Raw genomic sequence first — 13,840 nt, 5'->3', positions numbered from 1 at the left:
AAAAAAAAAATTAAAGAAAAAAGAAGAGTGTTCCTATTATGCCCTAAGAAAGCACTGCTATGGGCCTCTGGAGAAAGTACATAATCCTAATTACTCAGTGATGCCTCCAATGACAAAGCAAATAATCTCCATTAGAAAATTTCCCAACTTAGTTAGGCATAGTGGATAGAAAGACAAACTTTGAGTAAGGAAGACTTGACTTTAAACTCCAGAATCACAGAATCTGAGAGTGGGAAGGGGCCTCAGTAACAGTTCTAGATCAACCCACACCCCACAGGAATCCCCAGCATAATATACCCTACTAGAATTAGTATAGCCTCTGCTTGAAGTCCTCCTAAAAGAAGAAATCCACCACCTCTCTAAACAACTGACTCAAGTTTTGCACCGTTCAAATTGTGAGGTTCTTCTTGGCATCTGACCTACACTGGCTTCTTTGCAACATGTACCTCTGTTCCTGCTTGGTTCTGCCCTCTGGGGCAGAATCAGCTTAGGCCCTTCTCTTTATGAAAGCTCTTCAAATACTTCGTTGTTGTTGTAGTTCAGTCATTTCAGTCATTTTCTACTCTTCATGACTCCATTTGGGGGGGGGGGGTTTCTTGGCAATGGAGTGGTTTGCCATTTCCTTCTCCAGTTCATTTTACAGATAAGGAAATGGGAGGAGATAGGGTTAAGTGACTTGGCCAGGATCACATAGATAGTAAATGTCTGAGGCCAGATTTAAACTCTGGTCTTCCCCAACGGTCAGCCAGATGCTGTATCCAGTGGGCCCCCTAGCTGCCCTGCATCAAATACCTTAAGATAGCTATATTATGTGCCTCAGTCTTCTCTTCTCCATAGTTACTAGAACTGATCTTAGTATGGCATGAACTCAGACCCTTCACCAGCCTGGACGACCTTGTCTAGACACTATGCAGCTTGTTGATGTCCTTCTTAAACTAGGTGGTCTGGAACACAAAACTCCAATAAAGTGAGAAAAGGACAGACTGCAGGAGGATTATCACTCCCTCATTCTTGGAAGCCAAGTCCCTCCTTAATGTAGCCCATCATCATCATAGCATTTATATAATGTTTTAAGGTGGGCAAAATGCTGTAAATGTTCTCATTTGACGTGAGCTTTTGTAGCTGTCATATCATACTACTGAGCTTGCAGCCTACTAAATCTATTTTTTTTCAGAACAATTACTATCTATCTAACCATGCCTCCCCCATCTTACACGTGAGATGATGTTTTTGAAACCAATTGTAAGACTTTACATATATTCCCACAGAATTTTATTTTAACAAATTAGCCAAATCCTCTAGCCTGTCAAGATCCTTTGGGTCTTTACTTTCAGCATGTGTAACAGCAAGGACTCAAAGTAAAACCTCACCTCAGAGTATTTGTACATTTTTCAAAGCCAGAGTGCATCACCACCCTAGAAAACTAGTGCCTCATTAGAAAATTAACAAAAGGTGTGGGCCTCCCCTAATCAAGCATCCCTTAGTGAGCGGCCCATTTATGGGTGGGGAAGATCTTTAATTCTTCCCTCCACCCACCATTAACCTTACATTAACCTTACACTTCCTAAATCTAAGTACTATGAAAAATTTAAGAAACAATTAAGTAGAAAAAAGGCAATGCTTTTAAAAAATGTTCTCATGAGTAAGTAAAAAGGTAAGCTTCTCTTTCAGATCACCTTTACACCTGATCTTGTTTCTATCAGGTTCAAGTCACAGATTAATTTGGCTCATAAATGCTTGTTGTACTTCAACGGACTCTCTTCAACAATGCAGACAGCAACCCAGCCATAACTTTTCATCCTGTAGGAGAGACTCTGTTCCCTGTCTTCTCATAAATTCTCCATAGGAGACCCTGCCAATATTCTGGGGGACCTTCCAGTAGATCCCTTAAGACTGCAGGGATACCAAAGGAGTTCATGGCTCTCCATTCTTTCTTTCTGCCATGACCAGGATCTCTTTTCCTCCTCATCCATTCTACTCTGATGAAGTCATTTGTGTTGCCTTCCCTGCACAATTCTTTCTAGACCATGCAACTTGTTCACACCAATCCTTCTTGTCCTGTTATTGGCACTAAATCTTCTCAGAAGATAGCAGTCAATGGTTTGCAGTCATATATCATTATCAGAAGAATAGTGGTGTTAAAAATAGGCCTTTGTTTCAAGGAGAAGTTGGAGGAACGTGGGGAAGAGGGACACTACACAAAAATCAACCTACTGTCCTCCTGCTCAACTCTAGGTCTGCTTCACTGTTCATCTGCAGTGTCTGTTTAAGTCTCTAAGATATATGTACTGATGGACCAGTTATGTGGAGTTGGCCATTCAATGGAACTTCATGATTTGGTCAACGGGTATTCTTTAATTATTTCATTTTTTCCATGTGGAGAAGCAGGTTTAGCTCTTTTGATTTCTTTTCATCATAATCTTTTTGTAGATATTTATCATGAGAATGAGAGGCAGTATGGTAGAGTGGATTAGAAAGCTGACTGTGAAGGTGTGGATTCTAGTCCTACCTCTGATACAAACTGTGTGACCCTGGTTCCAAACATAAGATGGCCAAATGGCATAGGGAATGAGGCTTCTTACTGCCCATGGATATACGATTGAACCAACACAACCAACTTTTTTATTTGACTTGCCAAGCAATGCCTATGAATGATCCTTTTATTTAGCAACATTTAGCAGTCTTCTGTTCTGGCTTTACTTACAGCATAAATATTAAGACAGAAGCAACTCTGTTCTTCTCTTAGTAGGTCCACTCACTAGTCATTGCAAACAGATCTCAAATTAAGTGTATTAATAACTAACTTAATGTTTGTAGAAGGATAAGAACTCATGTGATTCTCAGCCCCCTTGACCCTTTCTTCAGTCACTCTGCCTACAGCATTGCACAATCAGAAATGGACAGCACTAGACTCAGGCCATTTAGTATATCACTTTGCTTCATAGACTACCACAGCCAAAGAATTCATCACCAAGTGGTCAGCCTATTGATGATTCATTTTCTATATTAAGTAGAGCTGGTTGTCAGAAAGTAAACAATCTGTTGCTAAGACTCTACTCAATGTTTTTCCAGCATAGAAGAACCTCCCAGATATGCACTCTGGTGACAAAGCCTTTAATTCCCCCACACACTCATGCCATTGTAAGGCATCAGAGCTAGACTTTGACTCTTAATATGTATAATCATAAGTATAATTAATGTTTGTAATGAAAGACCCAAACACACCAGAAGAAATTAAGCAAATGTCTATTTGCAAATATCAGTCTAAGTTATCCTTTAGACTCTGCGATTCCAAAGAAAAGAAAAAGTGAAACATTTTGCATTTAAATATTTTAACCACAGGAACAAATTGTTTTGGCAATCAGACAGTTAAAAATGCTTTATTTCCCCCATTAAGCCTTCCAAAATAACTATCCAAATTTGACATAGGTCGAAATACTAACAATAACAGCAGTCGTAATTTATGATTATTTAGTGTCAAGCACTAAGCACTTTTCTCACAACAACCCTGTAGAGTAAGTCAGTAGTATCATCACTACCCCTATTTTGCATGTGAGGAATCTGAGGTTCAAAGATGAAGTGACTTGCAAGGTCCTATACCTAATAAATGGCAAATCTGAACCCAAGTTTGAGTTCAAGTCTAGTGCTCTTTCCACTATGCTAGAAAAATTGTATTGTCCACTCCCTTTAAAAAGTTCAGTTCTTAAAAAGCAGATTTTTTTTCTCTATCTCAGGTTTATACTTCAACTTTAGTCTAGGATTTCCTAACAACCATGGAATGTTTATTGCCAAAAGAATCACCAAGGCGAAGACATGAATAATAAAAAGATCTGGCTTGGTTAAAATTTTCTAACTGAAATTTCCATTCCTTGGGACTCAAACAATCACAACCAACAAATATGTACTGACCACCTATGTGCAAGGCTTGGGAAGGGATACAAAATATCAGCTCCTGCATTTGAAAAGCCTACAATCTAATTTTCTAACAGTTATAGTGCACACATAAAAAGTGTGTAATAAAACTAAATGAGTAATAAAGAATAATAGTATCATCCAAGTTCAAGGAGGGAGAAATCCCTTCCATTTGGTGTGGTCAGTGAGCATCACAGTCCTCCACAATAAACCATGAAGAATTTTTTTGAGTTGGGTCCTGAAAGGATTTAAATAGGTAGAGACAAAGCGAGAGAACATTTTAAGCCAGGGAAATATAATATGGGCAAAAATCCAGAGGAAGGAAAGCGTAAACTATATTCAGAGGACTAGTCTGAGGGTTCATATAGGAGAAAAGTAGGAAATAAGCCTAGGAAGACAGAATGGGGCCATACTGTTGAGAATCTTGATCTGAAGTCTATAAATTATCATCATTTCTTACCTTTTAGCATATCAATATCATCATGTTCTAATTCAGCCATCCATTTGGGTGGAGAGCTAGTGATGGGCTGCCAGAAAACAAGAATATATAGATTAAAATGAGGGCTCACAGACAACAGAAAAGGATCTATTCTTTCACAACAAAATAAACGTGGCTTATATACTAAATAAATATAAGCTAAATTATGGCTGGAAAAATGCTGGTAGAACTAACTTTAAAGAAGCAAACTGAAAAACTATCCTTTGCTTGGATAAAATTACCTACCATACAAAATAGGACTGTTTACCTTTAAAACAGGCTGTCAGTTTAAGGATAAACCAGTGTGGAAAAGGTTGAACTGAAGATAAGAGTCCTGCCCCAGTTAAGCCTTGTCAGCAGAAGCCAAGTCCTACCCTGAGTTCTATGAAGAGCTCAGCAAATATTATTCTTTAACAGAGCTGAAGATTTACAGAATATACCAATATCAGAGAATCCTGAACTTTTAGGGGAACAGGAAGAACTGAATAATCATCAATTTGTATTCTACAACTTTAGAAACAATTCACAACTGTCTATGAAAAAGAGGATTTCAGTTTACTTTCTTCATTTGCATGAGATATGAAGGAACCTCAGCATTTTTATTAATTTAAAGTAAACATTCTGTATAAATAACAAAAGAGTAACGTGATACAAGGTGATAACTATCTAGCTAATAAACATTTTACATGTATAAAAATGATAGAAGGCAAAAAACCTCAATTACCACTGCATCAGATACAAATTACATAAGTCTAAATAAATTAATTAACTCAAATCTGGTCTTATACCAAGTACCTCCATCCACTATTTGTATGGGAGATAATACATCCTTCATGTAGAACTCTTCCCTCAAACACCCTCTAATCAAATGCTCCCTCATATGATCCTAAAGCCACAAGTATAAAGACAAGCCTCAAAACTTCCCAATAATCCCTTCTGGCTATAAATAGAGGCAAAATTTGGCTTCCCAGTAGCCTCTTTTAACTCTATACAGTGGCATTAACAGACAGATTCCCTTTCTGAGACCTTCTGATGCTTTACTGAGAAGAAAAAAGATAAGTAACCACTATAGTAAAATGCCCTCAAGAATGGAATGTGAGAATCCCAGCGCAGCATATGAACCTATCCAAGTCTTTTTACAATCACAGTTGGGACAAAAAAGAATGAAGTTAAAGAAGCAAGTAATAAAAATCTTCCCTCCAAACTTTATTCTGATATTAGCGGAAACCAAAGACTTTATCTAAGATATAATTTGCTGACAAATATATTTTCCCTTACTTGTACAAACAGGATAGTAATAGAAATACTGTTTGTTCCTGTTTTTCTATTGGTCTGTGTGAGCTAATACTAAATCTATCTTTTCTACCCATCAGATAAAAGAACTGAAAGTGAGGAAAAGAATTTCCAGAGAAGATTACCTTTCAAAGGCAGAGTACACCAAAAGAGAGACATAAAATCTTTACCATTTCTGCCCAGAGCCAAGACGTTTGAAATAAGGGAGGGGAAAGAAAAGTGAGGAAAAAAAAAAATTTATTCGATTTTCTAATGCTAGTCTTGACTCAGACTTATTCGCATATTACTCCACTTTCTTAAGCTTCTCATGACTAAGGTGACATCCACTTTTACAAGATTATCTTTAATTAGGACTTCTGAGCAATGTCTTTAAAAACAGAAGGGGTTGCAAGATATAGTTCCTTTTTCCAATATGTGAATTTGATAAGTCTAAGGAATTTTGAGATTCCTTGTCCAAACAGTAAACAGAATTATCAGCTGGTACTCACAGAATCAGAGATTTAGAGTCGAACAGTGCCACTAAGCCATCTGGTATAATCTTCAGACCAGTAAGAAGAAGGGATTTGCCCAAAGCCACAAAGATTAAAGTATCAGTCTGAACCCTAGTCCGCTGATTCCACAGACAATATTCTTACCAATGTACTATAAAGCACTATAATACAAAAGAACCATTGAAGTAATGCAGGCATTTTGACCTCTTTAACAGCCTACGGTACTTCTTTTAGTTTATATATCTATACCCAAGAAAGGATGGGAACTGTACTTTATGATTTCATTGATGAGAAGAAATTTCCTCTAATGCAGGCTGGTGGTACCTTCTCTGAAACTCTGCAGTCTTAGAGCTGTGCTTAGGGCACTGTGAAAGTAAGTAATATAGACTACCAAGTCTATATTTAAAAAAAGACTTAAAGCTAGGTCTTCGTGACTTTAAGGTTAGCTCTCTATGCCACACTGACTCTCTACCTGCAGAAGCACTGTAAAAAAGGAAGAAACAGAAAAAGACTGCTATGGATGAAACCAATCTTAAAAGAAACAGAGCAAAAAAATTTCCCAATATCCACAAATGCACTACTTGGAAGGTATTGAAGTTATAAGAGTTAAAATCAGGTACACCTCAGTTATACGAACAAATACTCTACAGATAAATTCTATAAATTCTGAAACAAATATTATACAGATAAAATTTTACTACCAAAGTTAAGAGCTTACTTACACTTTTGAAGGAAGCTGCAAATTCAGCTACACCTGGTACTGAAAGGAGAAAGATTTTTATAATTCCATTCAGCCTAGCACCACCTTCAACTTAAAACACAATGCTTCATCCCACATTAGCTAAAATTTCAAAACTAAATGCCAAAACAAAAAATTGCTCTTTCTGGATATTTTTCCCCTCTCCCTCTCCATGTGCGTGCCTATATACGTATGTATGTGTATAAATATATAAATGTAAATATATATGTCCATGTATGTACATACAACTACACAAACACGATTGTGTATGTGTGTGTGTGTGTGTACACAATAAACATGCTCTAAGATCATCTAGTCCAACCCCTGCTCATTTTATAAATAAGGAAACTAAGGCCCAGAAAAGTTAAATGACTTTCCTATGAGTTCATTTTCAAAGCCTCTCTCAAAATAACAATGATCTTTCAAGTATCATCTGACAAAAAAGAAACAACTTACATTGTTCAGGCCAGAGGTCTGGTGAGGCTCGATCAAGTTTTTCAAAACTCAGCAATGATGCTTCCAGGTCGGTCCCTAGAATAACACATCCAGGCATATACAGTCAGACATAAGCCACATTTGTGATCTTTCCATTTTAAGAAACAGACCATATCACAGCAGTGGACCTCCACACCTAAGAATAATGGCTTGGGTTGAATTAGAGATGGTACAACCTGAATTCCTACAACTTCCTTTGCAAACAAAACCTCATCACAATTTAACACTAAAGACAACAAACATTTTTTTCAACTGGGTTTTAAAACTGGATAGATGAAACACTAAAAGTAGACTTTCAGAAAGCATGATTGTTGGACGGTTTAGGAAAAAACATAACTTAATTCTTTAGAGACTAATGAACTAAGTTTAGGATGAAGTATAGCTTAATTCAGATAAAAGTTGAATGAACTGATAGTATTTGATAGTACTTAATTTAGCCTTAAAAACTAAGAGAGGCATTGTGCAATGGATAAGAGGTCAAAGGATATGAACACTTCTCAAAAGAACTGAATACGATTGACCATCATCTGATAAATTGTTCTAAACTATCATTAAAAATGCAAATTAAAACAACTTCACCACACACCCAAACTGACAGAGATAACAAAAGAAGGAAATGGCTCAATTTCGAGAGGGTCTGGGAACAATAATGGGCCTCTGGTGGAACTGTGAATATGTCTAACCATTCTGGAAAACAATATGGTATCACACTAAAATGCCAAAAATGTCCAAACTCTTTGACTCTGAGATCATACTACTGGAATACATATGTCAAAGAGGTCACATAGAAAGGTCCAATATACACCAAAATGTTTACAACAGCACTTCCGGGGGCAATGAACTGGAAACAAAGTGGATATTCAGCAACTCAGGAACAGCTAAACAAATTATGGTACATGTAATGGATAATTAGTGTCCTTTAAAGACAAATAGGAAAAATCCAGAAGCACAGAAAGACAAACTGGGACCAATGTGAAGTGAAAAAAGTCCAACCAAGAAAACAATCTATAATACTACAATACTGGAAAGAGAAAGAACAAAATAAAACAAAACAAAAGGAATAGAGCACAGAGGACAATGACCAAGGTTGGCCTCAGAGAAAATCTTCAGTGTAGAGGTAGGAAACTATACGTAGGACAGATACTATTATAGTTATGCTAATAATGCTTTTTTTCTTCTCTTTTCATCTTTTGTTGATGTTTGTTAGAAGAGACGGTTCTCTGGATAGAGGAAACAGGGAGGAGTACATTCAAAAATAAATGATATAAAAAACAGATGGCAACTGGTTTTGTTTTTTTTTAAACTAAGGCAGAGAGGATAAGGCTGAGTTAAGCGAATGAAATTATTAATTTGAATGAACTTTTTAAATCAAGACTGGAAGTTTAGTGAACATAGAGAGACGGTAGAATTTCACTTTTTGGTTAGGTGACAAAGTCTGACAAAAAATACTGCGAGAAACAAAATCTAAGAACATAATTTTGGAAAATCCAAGTTCTGTGAGTGTAAAACTTATGTAGCAGTATACAGTTTTAACAGCAAGATACTCAGGATTTTCAGTTTAAGTTACCTATATTCTTAGCATTGAAGACAATTGAACTACAGAATTAAGAACAACATTTACAGCAGAAACTTCAGGAAGATTAAGATATAAATTTCAATCCAGTATTAAATAAGATTAAAAAGGAATAATAAGGACTTGAGCAAAGATCAAAGTAAAGAATAGATCCCCAAACTAAGTATTTAGTCATTCTATCTTCCCTGTGCTCCTGTCCCACATGTGCGCCTACTCAACATCATCACCTGGATGTACTACAAGCATCTCAAACCCAACAGGTCCAAAACAGAGCTCATCTTTTCAACTAAACACAACATTCCTCCTAGTTTCCAGATTTCTGTTCAGAACAACTCCAAAGATGGCGGAGTAGAAAGATACACATATGCTAGCTCCGAACCCACAGCCCATAAAATATCTGCAAAGAAGAACTCCCAACAAATTCTGGAGCAGCAGAGGCCACAAAACAACAGAGCAGATGAGATTTCTGTTCCAGAGAGCCCTGAAAACCTGACGCAAAAGGTCCACCGGGCACGGGACCCAGAGCAGAGCCCAGCCCTGCCTTGGCCGTGTGGCACCAAGAGGAGCAGATCCAAGCAGGCTTCAGGGACAGAATCTCCAGCAGCCGTGCAGGTCCCTCTACCCACAGGTGACAAGGGTCGGTGAGAGAGTCTTTTTGGGTAGCTGACAGGGAAGTGGGGTGTCCTCGTGGCTCAGGGCCCCTTGGGAGGCAGCAGTGGGGGCTGCGGCAGACAGGATCTCGGATCCATTGTTGAAGGTCTCTGGATAAACCCCCTGAGAGAACTGAGTCCCGTGGCCCCATCCCACCTGAGCACCTAAACTTAATCTCACACTGAAAAGCAGCCCCGCCCCCGCCCAAAGCCCTGACGCTGGGAAGCAGCATTTGAATCTCAGACCCCAAGCACTGGCTGGGAGGATCTGGAGGCAAAGTGGGTGTGAAGAGAATATTCAGAAGGCAAGTCATTGGCTGGGAAAATGCCCAGAAAAGGGAAAAGAAACAAGACTATAGAAGGTTACTTTCCTGGTGAACAGGCATTTCCTCCCTTCCTTTCTGATGAGGAAGAACAATGCTTACCATAAGGGAAAGACACAGAAGTCAAGGCTTCTGTATCCCACACATCCAAAATAAATATACCATGGGCTCAGGCCATGGAAGAGCTCAAAAAGGATTTTGAAAATCAAGTTAGAGAGGTGGAAGAAAAACTGGGAAGAGAAATGAGAAAGATGAAAGAAAAGCATGAAAAGCAGGTCAACACCTTGCTAAAGGAGACCCAAAAAAATGCTGAAGAAAATAACACCTTGAAAAATAGGCTAACTCAATTGGCAAAAAAGAGGTTCAAAAAGCCAATGAGGAGAAGAATGCTTTCAAAAGCAGAATTAGCCAAATGGAAAAGGAGGTTCAAAAGCTCACTGAAGAAAATAGTTCTTTCAAAATCAGAATGGAACAGATGGAGGCTAATGACTTTATGAGAAACCAAGAAATCACAAAACAAAACCAAAAGAATGAAAAAATGGAAGATAATGTGAAATATCTCATTGGAAAATAGATCCAGGAGAGACAATTTTAAAATTATGGGACTACCTGAAAGCCATGATCAAAAAAAGAGCCTAGACATCATCTTTCATGAAATTATCAAGGAAAACTGCACTGATATTCTAGAACCAGAGGGCAAAATAAGTATCCAAGGAATCCACAGATCACCACCTGAAAGAGATCCAAAAAGAGAAACTCCTAGGAATATTGTGGCCAAAATCCAGAGTTTCCTGGTCAAGGAGAAAATATTGCAAGCAGCTAGAAAGAAACAATTTAAGTATTGTGGAAATACAATCAGGATAACACAAGATCTAGCAGCTTCTACATTAAGGGATTGAAGGGCATGGAATAGGATATTCCAGAGTCAAAGGAACTAGGACTAAAACCAAGAATCACCTACCCAGCAAAACTGAGTATAATACTTCAGGGGAAAAATTGGTCTTTCAATGAAATAGAGGACTTTCAAGCATTCTTGATGAAAAGACCAGAGCTGAAAAGAAAATTTGACTTTCAAACACAAGAATGAAGAGAAGCATGAAAAGGTAAACAGCAAAGAGAAGTCATAAGGGACTTACTAAAGTTGAACTGTTTACATTCCTACATGGAAAGACAATATTTGTAACTCTTGAAACTTTTCAGTACCTGGGTACTGGGTGGGATTACACACACACACATGCACACGCACATGTGCACACACACATAGAGACAGTCACAGAGTGAATTGAAGAGGATGGGATCATATCTTAAAAAAATGAAATCAAGCAGTGAGAGAGATATACTGGGAGGAGAAAGGGAGAAATGGAATGGGGCAAATTATCTCTCATAAAAGAGGCAAGCAAAAGACTTTTTAGTGGAGGGATAAAGAGGGGAGGTGAGAGAAAAACATGAAGTTTACTCTCATCACATTCCACTTAAGGAAGGAATAAAATGCACACTCATTTTGGTATGAAAACCTATCTTATGATACAGGAAAGTAGGGGAGAAGGGGATAAGCAGGGTGGGGGGGATGATGGAAGGGAGGGCATGGGGAGGAGGGAGCAATTTGAGGTCAACACTCATGGGGAGGGACAGGATCAAAAGAGAATAGAAGTAATGGGGGACAGGATAGGATGGAGGGAAATATAGTTAGTCTTACACAACACGACTATTATGGAAGTCATTTGCAAAACTACACAGATATGGCCTACATTGAATTGCTTGCCTTCCCAAAGGGAATGGGTGGGGAGGGAGGGAGGAAGAGAAGTTGGAACTCAAAGTTTTAGGAACAACTGTCAAGTACTGTTCTTGCTTCCAGGAAATAAGAAATACAGGTAAAGGGGTATAGAAAGTTATCTGGCCCTACAGGACAAAAGAGAAGATGGGGACAAGGGAAGGGAGGGATGATAGAAGAGAGGGAAGATTGATGATAGGGGCAATTAGAATGCTCAGTGTTTTGGGGTGGGGGAGGGGACAAATGGCGAGAAAATTTGGAACCCCAAATTTTGTGAAAATGAATGTTAAAAGTTAAATAAATTAATTTTAAAAAAATATTTTAATTAACAACATTGTAAAAACAATTTTGAAAGACTTAGGAACTCTTATCAATGATTGCACTGATCAACCAATTCCAGAGGAATTAAAATGTTGTTCCCTCCTAACAGGGAAATGATGTGGGGGAACTGAGGGAATTAAAACACCAAGTGGTAGTGGGAATTGAGTGAACCACACTTACTCCATCTTTGACTCAATTCTGGAGCTAGCTCAATTCCCTTTCTATTCAATTGTGGGTCTAATCTAGTTTCTGTCTTGTGAGAAAACTTTATTCATCGTGGGAATTTGGAGGGGACTTTGCTGCATTCTTTGAACCTAGCCTTGCGTTGGACAACCTCTACGTGCTGCTTGGAGACCCTTAACTAAGGCCCGTGGTCATGCTGACCAGATATCCAGTCTAATCCAAAGAGTAATGCAAGGAGTTTTCTCACAATTATGCATCTGGAGCATGCTCCATGCCTGGAGCAAATAATATGCCTTATTTGAAAACTGGCCCTGCCCTGATCAATCAGGTATTGTTTCCATGTTCCTTTGATTGTTTATAGACAACTTGGGAAGAGTGGGATACTTTTTTCTGATTTCAGAGAATTGCACCTATTTGCTTTCCCCTCCCAACATCCTTCCTCTAAATAGAAATCAGATTACCTAATTTTGTATCATGGTTAATTTTCTTTTAATTAATTGGTCTCATAAGATTGTTTTTAATGTATAAAAGCCTGTCTCCCCTTGGAGTTGGGGTTCCATGCCAAAGTTGAGGAAAGTAAATGGTACCAAATTGTTGGGCAATTAAGGATGCTTATTAAAGGAAGCAATTAAACTGATATGCTCAGGAAAAAAAAAAAAAGAACTCCACTCTTCTAATCACCCAGAGTCATCCTCAACTGCAACCTCAGAGTAATCCTAAACTCTTCATATTCAGTCACATTCAAGCAGTAGTTAATTCTTGTGGATTCTACCTCTTTAACCTGTCTCCTAGCACAGTAAATAGAGTGCCAGGCCTAGAGTCAGGAAGATGAGTCTTCTTGAGTTTAAATCTGGCTTCAAACACTTCCTGGCTGTAACACCCTGGGCAAGACACTTATCCCTGTTTGTCTCAATTTCCTCATCTGTAAAATGAATTGAAGAAAAAAATGGCAAAGCACCATCTTGGCCAAGAAAATCACAAATGGGGTCACAAAGAGTCAGACACAACTGAAGGACAACAATAAAAACCTCTCATATCCATTCTCTCTTTTTCTTCACATCCTAACTACCCCAGTGCAAGCTTGCTTGTCATCACTTGCCTGGACTACTGCAACAGCTTCCCAATTTGTCTCCCTATCTCTTATTTCTCTCCTCTCCAATGAATCTTCCATAATGCTGACAAATTTATATTCCTAAGACATTGGTCTATGTCATGCCACTGCTCAAAAGTACAGTGGCTCCCCATTTGCCTTGAGGATAAAGATGAAACACCTCTGTTCAGCATTTTACAACCTGGTTCCAGCTGGCTTAGCCTACTTGCTATTCCTCATAAATGGTATTTGATCTCCTGCCTCTGCACCTTTGCATAGTCTATCCCCTTATCCCTAGTATTTTCTTTCTTCACCTTTGCCCCTGGGAATCCCTAAATCCCTTCAAGACTTCAAGAGGCCAGGGAAACACAGTGATCAAGACTGTAAATATGACTGGGATGAATTCACACTTAAAATAGAAGCAGACAGCAGAATAGATTAGAAATGTGAATCCAATATGTTCTTTAGAAGAGACGCATTTAAAATTAAAGACACAGAGTTAAAATAAGGGGCTGGAGCAG

General features: G+C 38.3%; 1 protein-coding gene across 2 annotated transcripts in view; it reads right to left on the bottom strand.

Moving 5' to 3' along the window:
- Positions 1-13,840, bottom strand: part of LIN52 (lin-52 DREAM MuvB core complex component) — a 118,409-nt gene that overhangs the window by 102,694 nt on the left and 1,875 nt on the right. For both annotated transcript variants that reach the window (XR_011970688.1, XM_072624911.1), the window contains exons 2-4: positions 7,370-7,444; positions 6,897-6,934; positions 4,373-4,439 (exon numbers count right to left, since the gene is read on the bottom strand). Coding sequence is in view for 1 of the 2 variants with exons in the window: in XM_072624911.1 (XP_072481012.1) it covers positions 4,373-4,439; positions 6,897-6,934; positions 7,370-7,444 (180 nt within the window). In the remaining variant the exon portion in view is untranslated. The remainder of the gene's footprint in view (positions 1-4,372; positions 4,440-6,896; positions 6,935-7,369; positions 7,445-13,840) is intronic.

The sequence above is a fragment of the Notamacropus eugenii genome, chromosome 7, assembly GCF_028372415.1.
Source record: "Notamacropus eugenii isolate mMacEug1 chromosome 7, mMacEug1.pri_v2, whole genome shotgun sequence".
Classification (NCBI taxonomy): domain Eukaryota; kingdom Metazoa; phylum Chordata; class Mammalia; order Diprotodontia; family Macropodidae; genus Notamacropus; species Notamacropus eugenii.
Note: the sequence above shows the minus strand (reverse complement) of the source record. Positions and strands in the feature narration are given on the sequence as shown.